Below are 18,797 nucleotides of genomic sequence, written 5' to 3' on the forward strand. Positions count from 1 at the left end.
TCTGGAGATTCGTGGTATACGGTGCTCGCGTATCCCGGCTGTGTTGTTATTCTGCGTAATATTATTGTTGAAACAAAAGATGTTCTTGGGTGTCTCGAGTGTTGTTAGAATGACTACCAGATGCGGAAAAGATTATTTCAGATGGTATAATGAATAAACAAACACAAACATTCAATTTCTAATGTTTTTATTTTTTGTGTTATATTATTTAATGCTTTCTGAAAATTTTTAAGGCTCGGAAATTCTGCATCAGATTGTTTTGGGGTTAATTTTTGGTCCAGGGATTTTTTGGGGTTTTGTTTGAAGCCCTAGGGATTTTTTGGGGTTTTAATTTTTGCCCCCATTCGATCACCCCCGTCACTTAAAATCCGGAGTACCCCCCTCCTCCCCCCAGGGCATCAACCTGAGTCGAACGGGTATTTTATTTTTGGTTACGTTACGTTTAAATCATCGCCCGTTTCAACAGCTTAGAGCATGAGCCTGTACTTTCTCCTTTTCCCCGATTAATTTAACTTCTCTGAGTTCTAAAAAGACGTATACCTACCCCAGTCGAATGCGTATTTTATTTTTGGTTGCGTTCAAATCGTCGCCCATTTCAGAAGCAAAGAGTATTTTCTTACTTCTAAGAGCATGTACGTTTTCCTTTTCCCCGACTTCTCTGCTTTTTAAAAAGCCGTGCACCAACCCGAGTCGGACGTGAATTTATTTTTTTGTTGCGTTTAAGTCATCGTTTATTTCCGAACAGCAAAAAGCATTTTGTGAATTTTTAGAGCATGTACTCTCACCCTTTCGACAGATATTTGTTTATTCTTATCTCTTTTCCAAAATCACGTGCACCAACCAACCTAAAGCGAATCGCTCCTTGCAGCAGCCAATAGCTTTCTGTGACGTCTTTAATCCTGTACTTTTTCCTGTTCCCCGATTAATTTATCTTAGCTCTGCTTCTAAAAAGACGTGCACCAACCCGAGTCGAACGCGTATTTTAAGGAGGGGCTTAACGTAAACGCCATTTTACCGCACTTTACATGGCTTTAATGGAAATATCTCGTTCACGTTTCAAGCTATCCAAAAGCTCCATGTTCATCCCGCAAATCTATACTGTGGGGTGTTTTGTGAATTTTGGGGTGATTTTTGGGTATATTTGGGAGGAGATAGTTTTTCTAGAAGGATTGGTTAAATTAAGAGAAATAAGAAATATTGAAGAATTAGTGAAGTTTTAAAATAAGAATTTGTAGTTAATAATTAATAGACGGATACCAAGTTAGTCCACTAGCAACGTGAGGTGCTCTTGCGTGGGTATCAACTGTCTGTTAGTGTTCCAAAAATCATTTTCTTTCTTCTATCCCTTCCTAAAGCCACTTCAAATTTCATTCGAATTTAGGTTAAGTCCCCCCTTAAGTTTATATTTTTGGTTGCGTGCAAATCATCGACTATTTCAACAGCAAAGAGCATTTTGGAAGTACACCATAGTATGCATTCACCTTCTACTCGGATTACTTTATCCAGTCATTTTTTTTTAAAGCAGTGCGCCAACCTGCAAAGTACGTACTTTAAATGTTTTGGTTGGAGGAACATCAGCGGGAATTTCAACAGCAGGAAGCATTGTTGCGAATTCACAGAGCATGAAATTCTCAGCGGCGCCAATCGAATCAGTACAGTTGTAACTGGTGTTGTGCGTGCCTGGTTTTTCTTGTTGGCAAGAAAATTGTCCCACAGCTGAACAGTAACGAGCACTTCCTCCATTTTCAGCCTACAGTAAAAACCCGCGTGTAAGAACCCAGTGGATTAAGAACCTGCTGGCAGAAATTTGCCTTTGTAATACCCAAAAATATAAGAGCCTGTTTAGCCAAGCAGGATCAAACAGGTTCCTATATCAAACAGAAGAAAGATCCTCGCAGTTGCTACGCAACTTAACCAGTTGCAAAAAGAAAGCCTGAAAAAAATTCAGGGTTGAACGGGATTCGAACCCATGACCTCTGTGATGTCGGTGCAGTGCTCTACCAACTGAGCTATCAAGCCAACTGGGAGCTGGTCATATTGTGAGTTCGTAATATACCGTGAAAGATGAATAAATAAGTGTAAATATTTTGAACTGCGGATCATAGTTAATTGAAGGCAATGGTTATGATGACAAACTTCTTTGTTATATGTTTTTGTTTGCCTTTTGGCCTTGACTCTACACAAACAACAATAAAATTTGGAATGTGTTGGAGCAACTGACCAATCGAAATGTTTTTGTTAAGATATTCAAATGTGGTGTGAACGTTAAAACAAATGATCGTGCAGGGTCGCGGCCCTTCCAACATAAACTGCAGCACCATTGTTTTCATGGCAAGGCTTCATAACCAGTCCCTCAATTAACTATGTGCGGATGAGAGATCAAACAGAAGAAAGATCCCGTTCAAGCCTGAATTTTTTTCAGGCTTTCTTTCCGCAACTGCGAGGATCTTTCTTCTGTTTGATCTTTCATCCGCAGTTCTAAATATATGTTTCATATATTTACACTCATTTAGGTTCCTACATGTTGGTCAGTAACAGTTAAATTATGATAAACATTTTAATCAACGCGTTTGACTTGAAGTTGCAAATTTATATTGCAAGAAAATACCAAACTGTAATTACAAATAAAAGTGTTAATTTCTACAACAGAAACGGGGTTTATACATATTTTTTTTTATTACACAACTCTTGTAAACAGTTTTTGTTAGGCTTATCATAACACAGTTGTAGATAAATGAAGTATATTTAAGGACCAAACCCAAATTTATTTATTTTTTCTGGTTATCAACAACTAATACCTCCTTCATAGCAAGAACCTAATTACCCCAAATTGCCAATAACTACCCCAAAATACAAGAACCCATTTTGCCAGACTTCAAAAAATGTAGGCTCTAACACAAGGGTTGTTACTATATTTGATTTCCTCTTCTCCCCAAATAATTTATCATTGCTTTTCTCGTAACCCAGCTTGTGCAGAACACGATTCTTTTGCATTGCTTGCTTGCATGAACGCCGTCCCTCGATAGAAGAGCAAAGGGCATTTTGCGAATGTCAAAGAAATTTCTTTTGCCCTATCGCTGATAGATTTTGCTGGTTTGTTTTTTAAGCTACAGCTTTTTGAGGATACAAGATGACACAGAGCAAGCGTTTTGCCGTTGGTTGCATCAAAAAATAATCGCTGGTTTGTAAAGCGAACAGAATTGTCGGAATCATCAGAGCGAAAATATGGGTGTTTATTAAAAAGCAGTGAATAAACCTGGATCGATTCGATTGGCCGATAAGAAAAAGCGGGAAATTCAAGTCGAACCACAAGTTTCCCAATTATGCTGCACATATAGGGATATCCTCAACTACCGTGGACAATCTTTTCTGTGAGCATAGGGGCATGGTTTTCCCGCTATATAATATACCGAGTTGGAAAAGAAAAAAAAAAGACCTGAGCCCTTCTCTGTAGGTCTCGGATTGTAGCGTTCTGTCAACCTTGTTTAGGCCACTTAAAAATCACTGTGTCGTGATTTTTTTAAAACTGTTCTATCCAAGAACATTTTCTGGCCTCTGAGCTCCGAGAAAAAGTTTTTATTTTTTGAGCTCAGAAAGCTTGGAAAAATTCTCTTATTTCCCTTAGGGGGTCTGAAGAGAATATAACCTTTATGTTAAACACCGGTCGTATTTTTCAATACTACCAATTTAAGGGAAGTTCATATTCAGAAGTGGTCATGGTTACAAACAGAGAACCAAGCAACTGTAGAACAGGACAAAAAAATCCACTTTTAATACTCTACATCTTTACTAAACGATGTCCATACAAGAAACTCGTAAAATATACCAAGCGGTTGACACTATTTACAAAACAAAAGTTGCTATCAAGTATCTAAGTCAAAAGTTAACAAAAAATATAAATGTTGAATAGTACCTATTGTAAAGTAGCTTTTCAACACTTCTGGTTAAGTCACTCGTCCCAATAAAAAACTTTGACGAACAATGCACCACTAATATCTCTACAGGCTTTATTATCAGAACACTGAATGAGCACTTAACTCGACGTAATATTGAGTCTTTTTACACGCGTTTGTCCTAGACTGAAAACATTATGGAGCAGAGAGCAGCAAAAAGTAGAACTTAAGAGTAAATAGTATGATAAGTACATAGCTCGACTTTCTCAAAGCCAGTTTTTCGTGGGAGTCGGTCACTGTTTTCGGCGCATAAGAAAACGACTTGTGTTAGGTCTAATACATAGCTAGCTATGAATAAACAGGAATCAACGAGGTAAAATGCGTACTATAACAGCCATTTCTTACAACTCATGGCCACCTCACAATAGCGATAAAAAAAGCAATGTATTTACAGGCCAGAGGACAATACGATGAGCGAATAAAATCATCCGTGAAAGATGGTTGAAATTGTCTGGTTTTTCTCATAACAGCAGATGATTCGCTCTCAAGGACACTGGCAACTGTGGCGCGTGTTCCATTGCACGGGAAGTGTACTAGTAACCGATAAAACGCATCCCTGCATTTAGTCACAGGGCATAGAAAATACGCATTTCATATAACTTGGTGACTGAACATTAAGCAAAGGCAGTTAATTTTCGATAAACTGCACTGGGAGTGCGTGCTATGTAATTTACAAACTCACAAACAAAATTAACTCTTTACTTTTTCCTTTGTTGAATAGATTGGTCCCAGGGTTATGCCGAAACAATTAGACAGCTTGCTGTCTAACTGTTCTATCATATAAGGCTACTTTCCTATTAATGCAATTTATATAGTACATTGTTACACTTTTGTCTGTAAAATAGATTACGACATAGCTTCTCAACTTACATGCATAGGAGCCACCTCTTCAAGAGAAGAGTTTACACGGGCTACACTTTACAAAAATGACAACAGAAAGGAAAACTACTTTACAAAATGCTGAAAGCAAAAAGAATGATTTGCACATGCTTAGTGCTTCGGTGGGTTACGCAGTCTCATTTGGTATGGAGACTGATGCTGCTGCTGTTGTTGCTGCTGCTGCTGTACTTGCTGCTGTTGCTGCTGCAGCAACTGAACAGCTGGGGCAGAGGTTCTCTGTCCCAGGGTCACAGTCGCCATTTGCTGAGGCTGTGGCTGTTGCTGCTGCACTTGCGCTGTCCCTAGTGTGACTGCAGGCTGCGCCGTCACCTGAGTCTTAACCTGCACAGCAGCTGGTACTTGTTGTTGTTGTTGCTGCTGTTGCTTCTGTGCTGCAAGCAGCTGAGCCTGAGCTTGTGTCAAAGGTGTCGCTACACTTGTAGGTGGTGTAGTCAATTGACCAGCCTGTGCACTTTGCATAGTAGTCACACTTCCTACACCCTGCTGTTGTTGTTGTTGCTGCTGCTGTTGGCGTAGTGCTATCTTCTGAATCATATGTTGTTGTTGCTGCTGTTGGATCTGCTGCCTCAGCTGCAACTGTTGCTGAGGTGTTAGCTGTGCTAACTGTTGTTTTGTCAGGATCTGCTGTAGCTGTTGCTGTGTGATACCCTGTGGTACTTTTTTCTGGAGGATGGCAGTAGCCTGCTGAGGGTTCGTTATCTGTTGCCTCTGTTGTACAGTAGCTTGTTGCACTGTGCCTGGCTTAGGTATTGGGGTAGTAGTAGAAGCACCAGCTCCCTGGTTAACTTGTCCTTGATTGACTTGATGAATCTGCTGCAAGCGTTTGAGTTGCTGTTGTTTGATGTGTTCCACTTGCTGTTGCCGTTTTTGCAGTGCCTGCATCTGTTGCCGTTGTCTAAGCACTTGGATCTGTTGGGGAGTTAGCTTGACTCCAGGCTGTCCAACAAACTGCTGTGTAGCCACTGGTAAATTATGACCTGTAAGTAACACCCAGGCACAAGGATAAGTTTTTTCAAGCTTGTCTGGTGGCCAGGTTATGAATACGCATTTATGAATGACCAGATAATTTTAATACACCTGTTCACTGTCACTTTGATGCATGAAGCGTCGCAGTGCCATTTTAAGAAGGAAACTCACTGAACTGAACAAGGTAGTCTCAACTAACACGACCTTTTTTAAAAATCCAACATAAATACAAGACTTTCATATTATTTAGTCAGTGGTCTGAAAGGACTTAGACCTGGGACTTCGTTTCTTCAAGAAAGGGATGAATGTAAAGATAAATTCTTAAAAAGCAAAAATCGATAACATACTTGCAGTAGCAACTGATGGAGTCGTAGTTTGTTGTCCAATCTGTGAACAGACATCAGAACATTTAGCAAAAAGTAGTTTTACCCATTATCATTCAAGAGATACCAGGTGAAAAACTAGATGAACAACATTTCCATATTATCTCTTCTTCATTTCCATAGGCTGCGAGCAGTTGGACTTTTTTCCTCAGATCGTGCACGCAAAGTGGCGGGAAAATTATGCAAATTAGTTAAGTGAATGAGGAGGGATTGGTGAGAGGCCCCACGCTTCTTCTGGCTTGCTAGATCCATCGTGCAAGAGACTGCTCACCGTCTACTATTTCCGAAGGAGTAGGGTCTATCTGGCCAAAATACCCAGATTGAGAAAAAACTGTTGGTAAAACAATGTGTTTATGCCCCCCATAACTGTTTCAACTGGTGGGTGCCTTGTTCTCTTGGCGTAGCGACTCATGGCTGGGAGGCACCAATTTACCAGCCATGGAGGCGGAACTCTATCTAGGGGCTGTCTGTGCCAAAAGTGGACGCCCCTGGACATCCTGGGCATCCAACCTCCACTAAGCGATGAAGGTGTTTACATAAGGATGTATTAGAACTTACCTGACTCACAACAGTTGCTGATGATGCTGGCGCTAGGCTTGTGGTAGCACCAAGTGTTATTGCTGTCACAGTACCTGATGCAAGTGGGCTGCTCACTTGACGCGGCTGCGTTTGTAGCACTCTTGTTGTGGATACACCAGCTGAAGATACATTCTAACAAAAATAAAAAAAATAAAATAAAAAAAAGCAATTAACTTTACTCTTTCCTTGAAAGAGTTGAAACCTGACACAGCACTGCTCCCACATCTGTTTCTTCCTATAGGTTATGCTTTCCACTTTCACAGACATGTCATGGTTTATGCAACTTAAGAACAATACAGTCAAAAAAGTTACAACAAGGCAAATTTTCCTTTCATCTTTTGTTGGAGCCTTTGGATTACATACACCAGTAAGCTATCAATAATGAAAGCTATCGAGCTGTACATTCCAGTAGTGGTACAGGAAGGGTTATTAAAAATTATCAAGTAGTGCATTTAGGTAAAAATTGAAGGAAAAATATTACTAAATTTAATTTACTTAAAACAATAAATTGGCTGCTCTTCAAACATGAAATGATTATGTAGAAGTGACAAACGAGGGTACTTATCAAGTGAGAAATGCTTCAAGACTCGGGGAAAAGATGCAAACACCACCACCACAAGGTTATTTCTTGTACTTACAGTTTGCACTTGGACAAGCGAAGTTGGTATTTTTGCTTGCATCCTTTTGTTGATTGTTGCAAAGGAGGATGATGTCATTGAGCTGAGTCCTGTGGCATTCCCCTTGTGTGTGTTAACCACAATACTGGAGGCACTCCCAGTGGGTACTGACTGTCCACTCAGCACTATATTGGCAGCTGTCAATCAAACATGTGACAATGACTGAGAACACTGGCACATCCACTGGCTTATATCAACAGCAAGACGAAATTAAGTTTCTCATTTAAAAAAACATTGCTGTTGCAGCATTGTTACAAGGTGTAATGTTTCCTGTAAGTTGTGGGAAGATAAGAAGCACAAAACTATGCATAGAGAAACGGCACCTTTGGGTTTTTACACACTGATTTACATGATAGACGGCAACTTGAAACTAACCAATTTAATGAACAACAAACAGTAAAACACTAACCTGTAGTCTTCAACAAAGTTGATGCAGGTGTGGTCCCAGTAGCACCTTGAAGCACTGCACTTTTCTGAAGCGCTGATGCAGACTAAAAATATTGACATCACATTCTTTATCAGTATAAAACAATGTTCGTTGAATAGGACACACTCAATCAGTCTGGATTTGAAGATTGGCTGGGAAAAATTCAAAATCAAATTATTATTATTATGCAAGGCACTTACAGCAACAGATGTTGAGTTTAATTGTGCAGTTGTAGTAAGCTTTTGCGCTGGAAGCTGTGTTGTAGTGCTTGGTAGCTGTTTGGAGGCAGGCTGCTGTTGCGGCAGCTGGGATCCCTGAGCTTGCTGAAGTTGAGATGGTGCCGCGACTGGTGGATTTTGCTGTTGCTGTTGTTGTTGTTGCTGCTGCTGCTGTTGTTGTTGTTGATTCTGTTGTTGTTGTTGTTGTTGCTGCTGTTGTAACTGTTTAGAACATAAGCGGTTCAGAGTTTTGCTGCCACACTAACTGTCAATTGATATTTCCACATGCCTTCCCACTATTGTACAATGCACCCTACAGCCCTCTAAGCACTGAAATCAAGACTGGCTTTACTTAATGTCCCTATTTATCTTGAAATAAGACAAAGGCCCTTGGCTAACTCACATCAATAAGTAAGAAAACAGACTAACAACTGAAGGGTTTTTGAGAAAACTAGCACAACTGCCTTTTTTGCTAAATGTCAACCCTGCCCTGTAAAATTGCTCTGACAAAAAGTTATTCAGTGAGACACAAGCTACCAAAAGACCTGAAATGTTGACGTAATGACATGAATGAAATTCTTACCGCAGCATTCTGAGCAGCTGCTGCCTTTTCGCGAGCCATCCTTTCTGCCTTCATAGTAGCCAACTGAACTGGATTTAGAGTCTTTTCCTCAGATATCCCACTACAAGAGATCAAAACATGATAATAAACTTACAAAGCACATTGATTCAATTTAGTGTATGTATTGTTTCAAAAGCACTTCACAAAGTTTCACACTTTTATTTCAAATTAATCTTCTAGAGTCATTCTTTCAGTTGGTTTTATCTTCCTCTTCCTCTCCCTTGGTTTCTGAAGATTTTTCAAAAGGGTCCTTATCGGGCAAATGCTTCTTACCTTGCTAACAACACAGCTGAGTGCTTGAAATTCTTCGTCTGGGGATCAACCAACCTTAAAATAAATAACAGAGTAAATCAACAGAGACATACATTCTTCATTTGTAAATATAAACATTTAACAGTTATGGACAATCAGTCACCAACAATAGTGAAATTGTACTACTGATCTAAACGAATGTCAAATGGTTTGAAGAAGCAATACAGGCACAAGCACAAATTCATGATTTACGTGAAGACATGTCTGAAGAGCCAGCATAAGTGGGAACACAAACAGAAGAAAATATCTTTAATTCTAGGAACAAGCTGTATTCTTTTAAACAAAAGCTCACATTTGCTTGAGGGGTGGTTTTCTCTTCTGTGAAGTTCGTTTGACAAGGTCAAACACAGATGAACGCACAATAGTGGGTGAGCGTCCAGCATCTTGAGACAACAAATGATGCGTCTTGAATGACCTGCCACTTGTGCCCTTGACCTAAATTATAGAATGATAGTTTTACACACAAGCCAGTCACTTGCACAATGGTGCACTCCACTATCAATTACTCATTATCACCCTTGATAATGTTTTATTTCAACACTACCATCCCTGCACATAGAGTAAATGACATTTTTTTTATAGATACCCTCATAAGGTGTGCATACTCAAGCAAAAGTTCTCATTAAATGGACCATTTTTTAGCTTAATTTTTACTCTTCTTGTATAAATCATTGCATTGCATCATTGTAACTTTTAGATTTACTACGGTTTTGATGTATAATGTTGTACATTAATTATTATTGTCACTGAAAAGCCCTTTTCAGGGAGTGTCATTAAAGTTTTGTATTGTATTGTATGGTCTACAGTACAACAGGTAAGTTCCAAAAGTGATCATGCCCAGCTCCCCTTCCCCACTCCAAGTGACAATAACAATAAAATTTTGAAAGTTTGTTTAAGAAATCTAGAAGGAGTAGCGAACCTGCAAAAGTAGCAACTCACGTGTCATTAACTGGATTTCGCATGAGTCTATTAACAAATAAATTGGCCCCTGAGTGTTACCCACATTAGCTACCTGAACACATCTATCTCCAAAAATAAACGAATGATGGTTGAAGGGTGCTAAACTGGGAACTAAAAAGACTTGTTACTTTATGATAGCTTGACGTGCTTGTTTACAGAAAACAAGAACTGCAAGAAGTCTGTTTACACTGTACCTTGACTGGTAGATGAGGAGACTGGGTAAGGTATGGCTGAGGGAAGGACTTGTATTTTGTCCTTAGTTTCTTCACATTCTCCTCTGCACCTGGCTACAAATTCCAAAGAAACAACAGTTTTCAAATGATATCAGTGCATTTCTTACGCTTTTATTGATATTATGGAGGTCCCTGGGACATCCAACAACCTAATTTATTGTATATTACAATTTATTATACTTCAGAGCATTTGCCAACAACGCAAATATTTAAATAAGGCATAGTCTGCTCTTCACTGACGGCTTAAATTCCATTAAATGTGTAAAATACTATAAAAATCATATATTTTCACAAAAAACTTTTTACAGAGAAATTAGATGAATGTTGTATTTCTGAGATCTCAGTAATATAATCCTTACCAAAGGAATCTTGCCCTCTTCCCTGGGAATGATCATGTTCAAATAGCGATCACGGCACTGAAGATAATAACAAAAACTTATTGGATACTTTTCATACTTTTTGTATCTAAAAGAGAGTCTTGAGTGTAACATAATATTTACAAGATCTCTTGTCATAACCACAATGTAAATGAAAATTCATTGAACAACTGTGCCTTGTATGAAAGCCAGTTGATTTAAAAAAAAAATTGATATTAGTTACTACAAATTAACGATTTTCTTCTCGAGACACTATTAACAAATAAACCAACAAACCAATAATGTTCAGAATAGTGGTAATTGCTAAAGTAAAAACCTTTCAGGCCTCATGTTTATTTAAATACCTTTCAGTCATTGACCTCTCTGGACAAGGAACAGTATTTACCTGGCGAGCTGAACGGAATGTCCTGCTGGTGAGGTTGACAATGTCACAGACAATGTCCCAGTTTGGTGTCTGGCTCGGAACATTTACGGCTAGATCAACAGGTAACTCTTGCAGTGAATTAACAGCCTATTACAAACACAAATCCCAAACAGTGAGCAACAAGAAATTATACATGCATACATACATACATTACATACATACTTTCAATGAGTGTCCAGCTTTTACAAAACAAATGAAAAAAGATCTGAGTTAGACAAAAAAATAACAATTTCTTAGAAGTGTGATCCTGGTGAAATACCTGTAGTAAGGCCCAATCTTCATGGATCAACCATTCTGGAATACCAGCACCCTAGAGAGAAACATTGTAAAGTAACATCACAGTTGACAATCTGACTTCCATTTAGTTATGATAAAATATTGATCATAACATGGTTACAAAAAAAATATTATTAAATATACAAATTATTTTGCCAAAAATGCACTCACACTACATGCTGATTTGATTTCTACAGAGGGGGTGAGAAAACTCCAACTTCCTAAGGAAACAACCCCGTGATCCCTCCCAAAAGGTCATCTTGGCTCATTATAGATAGTTTACCTTTAACATTCATGGATCAAAACATACAGTGTAAAATATAACCATTCAAACAAAGCTTTTGAGAAAGACCGCAATTTACATTGCTGAACATAAAAGAGAGATTCTCACAACTATTCATATGAGAACTATCGTGCACTAGAGATCATGGATGTAGTTTTTTCAGTCGTTAATACAGGCTTCCTTAATGTTCCCACACACCTGTGAATAGTCTGCCTGTTTGACTATACTGGGAGCCACCTGCTGTTTCATCTGCTTCATTTTCGACTTCTTGCTCAAGGAATTACGGCGACTTCTAGCAAAGGGATCAAATCCATTCCTGTCAAAGACTGATGTGGGACGGCTGACACGATCCCTGCATCACAAGAAAATGTCAACAAGTGACATACATCGGTTTATCAGTATTGTAGTCATGTATAATAAGTCCCCACCCACTCACTCACCAACCCACCAACACAACTTGCCTCCTTGTCTCTGCCCCTTCTGTCTTGTTAAAGACAAAATAAGCCCATATTGCCTCTTTTAACTCAGTGTATATGTTCTGGTTTGAATTTTTTAATGGTAAATAATTTTAATGGTTTAAATTTTCAAACCAGTTTAATTTATATTTTCCTTTCTGCAACATTCATTACCATAATCTCAGACAAAGACAAATAAAAATCAAATTGATTTGAAAATTTTTAAACCCAAAACAACTCTGAACCAGAATGGCTACTGCCTTTTTTTTGGAAGCCTAAAAAAAGCTAGGGGCACCTTTAAATCAACTAGAATCCCTTCCAGTTTGATTAGGCATGCACTAGCTGTTTCATGTGACATAAATGGGAGATAAACACCAGAACAGTAAACCTAGCTCATTCATCTGATCTCTAAGAGTAGGACAGAGCTGTTCCTGTCTTTGGAAGGTGATTGATGTTTCAATCTGTGGGGAGTGGTTGTCTAACTGTGCAAGTTGGGTGATAACTTGTGATGGACTAACAGCCTCTCCAGGAAGGAGGAGGTGGGGAAAGGGAGAGGGGGTAGCAAATACGCCTACCTACTTCAAGTTTTTGAAATCTAGGCAAAGTAATGGTCTAATGGGTTAGTATTAAGGCCCCCATTTAAAACTTTATTTACTCACTTTGTAGCTCCCTGAAGCTGATCTCTGAAATAAACAACAGACTTGTGCACAGTTCTCTTTCCTGTCTGATGTGGCTTGGTCAAATGCAGAGCTGGGAGTCGACTGGCTGCCATGGGCGTGTTCTCATATAGGTAGCCCACAGCTGGATCAACATACACCTCATCTTGCCCATCTCGGGGAGGGGTGGGAGGGGTCCAAATCTATGACAATTAATTCAGGAAGGACATTCTTACGTTTTACATCACCATAAATACTGAACTCATTATTATAGCAAATAATGGAGACTTCCCATTCCCAAGCTTGATTCTTTGTCCATATTACTGAGACTAGAACTTATGACCTGTACAGCCTCGCACATGGTTTTATTACAAAGGTACTGAGAAAATCTCCTTAAAAGGGCTGTATGCATAAGTGCAAGTGGAGCTGGAAAAAGCCATACAGACCTTTACAGACACAGACGGCCTCGCACTAAACCATTTGAAATTATTTTGTTGCCTGTAACTGTTAGGGCAGAATGTTAGAATCTCATGGTGAAGCCTTTTGTGCATCCTAATAAAACAGTTCTTGTGTCTTTACAAGATGTACTCTTATTTCAGTTTCAAGATAGGTTTCTTTTAGCTTTGTCCCACTCACAGTTTGCTTGTATAAACACTTGCCAACAAAACGTAAAGTTAAGAATTACACAAGCCCTGAAGCCGCCGTTACAAGTCGAAACTTTTAGCTGAAACTTGTGTGCAACGACGAACGAGACCAGTTTCACGAAGTGGTGTTACAAGGTGAAACTCGATTTTTCACCGCTGCAACTGTTGCAGAAGTAGAAAGCGATTCTACTTTTCGTGAAACTTGTCTTGCAACGGAAGTTCAAAAAAGTTTCACGAAACCAACCATGTTACATGGCGCAATGCCTGCTGAAACTTGTTTCGCAGCGCCATTGCACACAATTTTCAGCTAAAAGTTTCAACGTATAACAGTGGCTTAAAAATTATCCTTTCTGGATTTGTGTACATTAACATTAAGTAACAGAAATTGAAATATTTAAGACTAACCGGCATTTCTTCACCAGTCACATCATTTACATAAACCTATGGAGAAAACAGTTCTTTTCATTATTTTAGAACCTTACTAAACAGTTCAAATTGGACAGTCACAGGGTTCATTATTTTTCAATTCTTGTTTTGAATTTAATGAGATGTTTTACTTAGTTAACAAGTTCATTTTATGTTTGCTGTTCCATCATGCCTGTTAAAAATAAGAGATGATCTGAAATAATTCAGCATTAATACAGAATAAATAAGAGCCCAGTGTTTGATTAAACATGTCTAAACAAAATCTGGAGCTGTTTAGTCAGTGGGCTGAACAAGCATGCATCAGAAAATCATTCCCACACTAAACTGCAAAGAACCTTTGCAAGTTATCACCAAATCACTCAAATCCAGCCATTTCTGAAAATTCCCACCCTTAGCAAATTAGTTTGACACAGTGAGGAAGCCTTATTCTATAAGCCCTATGGTTTCTCCTAAGGCATTCTCACCACTTTCTCTCTAATATATACATATTTTTGTACTCTTATTTTGCTTTTTTGTGACGTGTGTGGTGAAATAAACAAACAAACATCAATGTTATTCGGTCTTTATGTTTGGGTGGGATTACTGGTGTCAGCAATAAAGGAGGCACACTTAGCCTACAACTTTCATTTTTCCAAGTAGAAATAATCCCCAAAGTGACTTATGAAACATTTGGTGCAGTGATTGTGTTGCAATGTAGGTGAATGAAAGGGTTCCCTTAATGCTCAAGTACCTTGGAAGCTGGTGTTTTTAACAACATTGGCTTGCCAGGTTTCACTGCAAGCTCATTCAGTTTTGTTTCAGAATACAAGGCGTACACAAATGGCAAAGTGTCTACCCCTGTTGTAAATAATGGGTCAAATTGCACTGTCCTGCAATAGATGTTTGAACCCTGGAGTGAGTTTTGTGTGACATCTTGCGAGAGCAGTCCTTCAAAAGATAGATTGTTGTTGGTCTTAGTCTTAGCCTTTTAATCTTTTTGTACCATTTAGAAAGAGATAGTACAAAAGAAAAAAAAAAACACTAGAAAAAACAGACTAAAGACTAACCAAATGGCTTGTTCCTAACCTGACAGATAATAAAAATTACCAACAAAATGAACTGACAACAGGCAAACAAAATTCTTACAAGTCATCATCATCATCATCATCGTCGTCACCACCACCACCAATCCTTATTGCCTCATTCGCAGCAGTTTTATCATGTTTCCTTTTAAACTTGGTGCAATAGCTCTCTAGGCTAATCATGGGTGGCATGATATATCCATACTAACTTCTTCTTAATTAAGTTTTTGTCACTACATTTTTGTTGCCATTGGGTGAAAGATATTTGCAGTGATGTCAACCAAGATTGCAACAGAGCTCAATTCTTCTAGATCCTAAACCATGGACCACCTTGCACCTTGATTGAGCTTACTCATCAATTTTACAAGTTATCACAACCAATGACATCACAGCTTAAGCACAGACAAGCAAAACCCTACTAAACCTTTTAAACTTAATTCTGACCATGACCCATGTCCACATGGTTGAAAAGTGATCATTTACACAGCGTTTTTACGACTGCCCTAACCCAGACAAACGCAATAAACAAACTAATAATACATCCTTGCAGCTGCAGGGATGCTCTGAATGGCTGTTCAGCAAGTCTAGTTCCAAAGTGCCTTGAAATGCTTGTCATTTTTAAAATCTTCTCTTGATTGCTTGGATGGCTTAGGCTAGCATGCGGGCAAAAGTCAAATAGCAGAATGTGCCCCTCCCCATTGAAATCAAACCAAGGAATATGTGAAGCAGCAAGTGGTTTTAACCCTTGAAATGTATAATGACTGTCAGAGGAAAGATAAGAGAAGGAATACCAAAAACAATTCACCAAGTTGTGCTTGGGTTAGCAGGGATCAAATGATTTGTTCAAACAATTATTACTACACAGGTTACCGACAAGGAATGATCATTACAACGCAGCAATAGCCACAAAATAAGATACTTGTTAAATGGAGGAGACAGGTTAAGTCTGAAAGATGTTTGAGAGTATGGACTGTGGAACAATGGGCAACAAAACAAAACCATGAATGTATGGCCAGCCAAACCATCATCAAGGAAAGACTCTCCATTTTAGCAAGTTCAAGACAACTTTGGACACCAACAATGTTTGTTGGCAATGCTAACGCTGTACAGCCATCCAAAACTACTGGCAAACTTGAACTTACAGGCCAAATGCGGCTAGTCAGTTCAGAAACAAACTACTAAGCCAGTCACCAATCAAGAGAAGATACAACAATGACAAACACAGGCAATGTTACTTTTCAAATATCATTTATTTTGAAGTTTCCTTAGCACTTTTTTAAACAAAAGTGTCCAAATTACATATCCTAGCTCATTTAAGCCAGTTTCCTTTTTACAGTCATTTCACAGCAACAATAATTTCATCCATTGCTTTCCATAAATAACTGGCTAGATTGTGCTCTGTCATATTTTTTCATACAAAATCTTCTGTGCAATTTTAATTTGACAGACTAAACACTTCAAAACACTTCACATTTTTCTTCCCAAGCAAACCAAGAAATCTGAGGGATTTTTTAAATTAATCAAATAAAGTTTTGACACTAACACAATGAACATGAAACCTAATTTACCTGACTGTTCAGTTTGTCTCAACCAAGAACTTAATGCAAGAAATTGCTTGTTTTTCCAAACAAAATAATTTTTTTCACCTTATGAACAGAAAAAGCTAAATTTCATCAGGAAACTTAGTTCTTCTTGTAATTCGTTTAGAGCTACTACAGCTGCTACTTCTGCTACTAGCTCTGGATGAAGCACGACTAGTGGTACGACTGTTCCTGACAGCCACTGGAGCCTCTCTACATGGTACCTGGGAATCAATCTTCTTTTTGGATTCTTTTGACGATTTTCTATTTGAATACTGGCTGTTTGGTCTAGATCTACGTTTTGATTTATTCTTTTTAACCTGCAAGGCTTCCTCGCGAGAGTAGGTGTACAATATCTCATCCTCTTCTTCAGCGACGCGTTTCTCTTCTTCTTTCTTCAAAGCCTGAAGATGGCCTAGCTCCCAGTCCTTCTTGGCCATCTCAACTTCATCCTATAAAAAGCAAATGATTAACCCTTTAAGCCTTCACAGTGATCAGTATCAAATTTCTCCTTGTATGAGAATTAAGGTTATGGTCACCCAAGGTGGATTTTCTTGATATTTTAATAACTTCTCCCCAGTACTTTTATAAGAAAAGTATGGGAACAAGATAGGGGAATTTGTTCTTTGATATTAGGGGTTAAAGGGTTAAAGCATCAGGATATTGAGATGCAACACTAAGGTGTCATGTAAGAGATAAGTGGGAAATAGGTAGTTCCTTATCCCCAGAGAGATCAAATTGATGTCACCTTTTACCTTAAACTCTCCTAACTGAGAAAAAATATCAAAATACATTAATACCGCTGTTTCTTCACCTTGCAAAATGAGAATTAGCAACAGTACAACTTAAGGTATTTGTCTCCTTCTTGGGGACTTCAGAAAAACGTTTCTGAAGCTTGTATGAAGGCAGCTTTTTTATATTGCTGAGGTCATGACCCAAACAAAGATCCAAAACCTTGCCAGGCATTGGAAACTCAGCTATATCAACAAAGTTACAATTTTAGCTTTACCCACCTTGGCTGCCTTTATTTGCTCTAACGTGATGTAAGCACCAGATGACTCAAGGAAACGAATAGCATATCTTTCAACAGCAGACATCTTAAAGACAAAATCAAATGGAAAATTCATAGTGTTGTAGATCAATAACGCTATGTAGTAGTATTATAATTAATTATAGATGTCACCACTGATGAGGCAGCAAAATGTTACCTGGCTTTCTAAAGCAGATAGTTCTTCCTCTACTTTTGATTTCTCTTCCTATTACAACAAAGAAGAAATGGAATCAGCTCATAGTACTTCGCTTTATTAGAATGGAACACAATGGATAACAAGGAATAAATATACTAAAAATACACTATCAGGCTACAAGCTAAGGTTCACAATGGTAGACAGCAGAACAAACAAGCCTTTGGCCAAACAAGGTGGTCTTTCCTAATCACCAAGCAGTGTCTTTTGTCTGGATCACATGGCCAGTAGTAGTGTTGCTAATTTTCCTTTTGAGCAGTGTTAACTCAGCACAAACTTTTTCCAGGACAGTTCAACTCAATTCTTCAATGTCACTTAGAATACTTGCATACTAACTTTTCCAGATCCATCCTCACTAAGAGGGATTCCTTCATCAAATTCTGCCAACTCAGCAGCTTGTTCTGCTTTAGCCCGTGTGGCAGCACAGGCATCCTGTTCATCTTCAGCTTTGAACAATGCCTGGAATAATAATAACAATATTGTTGAAACATATTTTAATTTCACTGAATATTATTTGACCGCACTTTGTATTGTTCAAATAATGGACAAAATGGCAATGAGTATGACAAGATGTTTGTACAGTAAGTTGTTTGTACTGTAAAAACGCGGTTTTCTATTGCACACTTGTGTTGCTTCAGGTTTCCTCATAGTTTTCTTTGTTACTAACCACAAAAGCTTAAATTGGATAGTAAATCTCTTAGTAGATGTTTTGGTGTGTAGTACAACTGTATATTTTTACTCTTTGTTTATATTTTGACTCACCTTGCAAGCTTGTCAAAATACGGCACAACTTGTAAAAATATACAGCAACACTGCGCACCAAAACATCTAATGAGATATGTTTACACAAGGCAATTCAAAATATGTTGTAAATGTTTCACTTGCCTGGTACCCAAGGTACCAGCCAAGGTACTTCCAAGGTAACAACCCCCAGTCTCTTTAAGTGCAATTTTTTTAGTTTTTGGGGTACTTCTAATTCTTATGGTTTCACCCAAGTGAACAGCTCAGAACTTCTCAATTATCACAGTCATTCAAAAACACGGACCATTGAAGTTGAGAACTCATCACATGCTGACATTATACACTGTTCAAAGGAAATGGAAATGAAATGGTTTCATCTCTCCAAACGACTGAAAAATTG

At 38.4% G+C, this 18,797-nt stretch overlaps 1 protein-coding gene and 2 non-coding genes across 3 annotated transcripts in view; all 3 read right to left on the reverse strand.

The window, feature by feature from the left end:
- Positions 1 to 1,946: 1,946 nt before the first annotated feature.
- On the reverse strand, positions 1,947 to 2,019 carry Trnav-gac (transfer RNA valine (anticodon GAC)). The gene has a single exon. It is a non-coding gene; the product is annotated as a tRNA-Val (tRNA).
- Positions 2,020 to 3,743: 1,724 nt separating this feature from the next.
- The window catches only part of LOC146452841 (chromatin remodeling protein domino-like), a 29,238-nt gene continuing 14,184 nt past the window's right edge, over positions 3,744 to 18,797 (reverse strand). Inside the window, exons 23-42 of the mRNA XM_085097460.1 lie at positions 17,993 to 18,115; positions 17,621 to 17,668; positions 17,426 to 17,509; positions 16,733 to 16,864; positions 13,751 to 13,786; positions 12,705 to 12,904; positions 11,789 to 11,942; positions 11,291 to 11,341; positions 10,993 to 11,118; positions 10,590 to 10,646; positions 10,192 to 10,284; positions 9,330 to 9,472; positions 8,999 to 9,052; positions 8,687 to 8,786; positions 8,086 to 8,325; positions 7,868 to 7,949; positions 7,420 to 7,595; positions 6,761 to 6,913; positions 6,167 to 6,206; positions 3,744 to 5,830 (exon numbers count right to left, since the gene is read on the reverse strand). Of these exons, the coding sequence (XP_084953586.1) occupies positions 4,944 to 5,830; positions 6,167 to 6,206; positions 6,761 to 6,913; positions 7,420 to 7,595; positions 7,868 to 7,949; positions 8,086 to 8,325; positions 8,687 to 8,786; positions 8,999 to 9,052; positions 9,330 to 9,472; positions 10,192 to 10,284; positions 10,590 to 10,646; positions 10,993 to 11,118; positions 11,291 to 11,341; positions 11,789 to 11,942; positions 12,705 to 12,904; positions 13,751 to 13,786; positions 16,733 to 16,864; positions 17,426 to 17,509; positions 17,621 to 17,668; positions 17,993 to 18,115 (2,979 nt within the window). The 3' untranslated portion in view covers positions 3,744 to 4,943. The remainder of the gene's footprint in view (positions 5,831 to 6,166; positions 6,207 to 6,760; positions 6,914 to 7,419; positions 7,596 to 7,867; positions 7,950 to 8,085; positions 8,326 to 8,686; positions 8,787 to 8,998; positions 9,053 to 9,329; positions 9,473 to 10,191; positions 10,285 to 10,589; positions 10,647 to 10,992; positions 11,119 to 11,290; positions 11,342 to 11,788; positions 11,943 to 12,704; positions 12,905 to 13,750; positions 13,787 to 16,732; positions 16,865 to 17,425; positions 17,510 to 17,620; positions 17,669 to 17,992; positions 18,116 to 18,797) is intronic.
- LOC146452842 (small nucleolar RNA SNORD18) lies at positions 18,657 to 18,730 on the reverse strand. Its single transcript, XR_014859716.1, has one exon. It is a non-coding gene; the product is annotated as a small nucleolar RNA SNORD18 (small nucleolar RNA).

Source organism: Pavona decussata, unplaced genomic scaffold (assembly GCF_977016875.1).
Source record: "Pavona decussata unplaced genomic scaffold, jaPavDecu1.1 SCAFFOLD_366, whole genome shotgun sequence".
Lineage (NCBI taxonomy): Eukaryota > Metazoa > Cnidaria > Anthozoa > Scleractinia > Agariciidae > Pavona > Pavona decussata.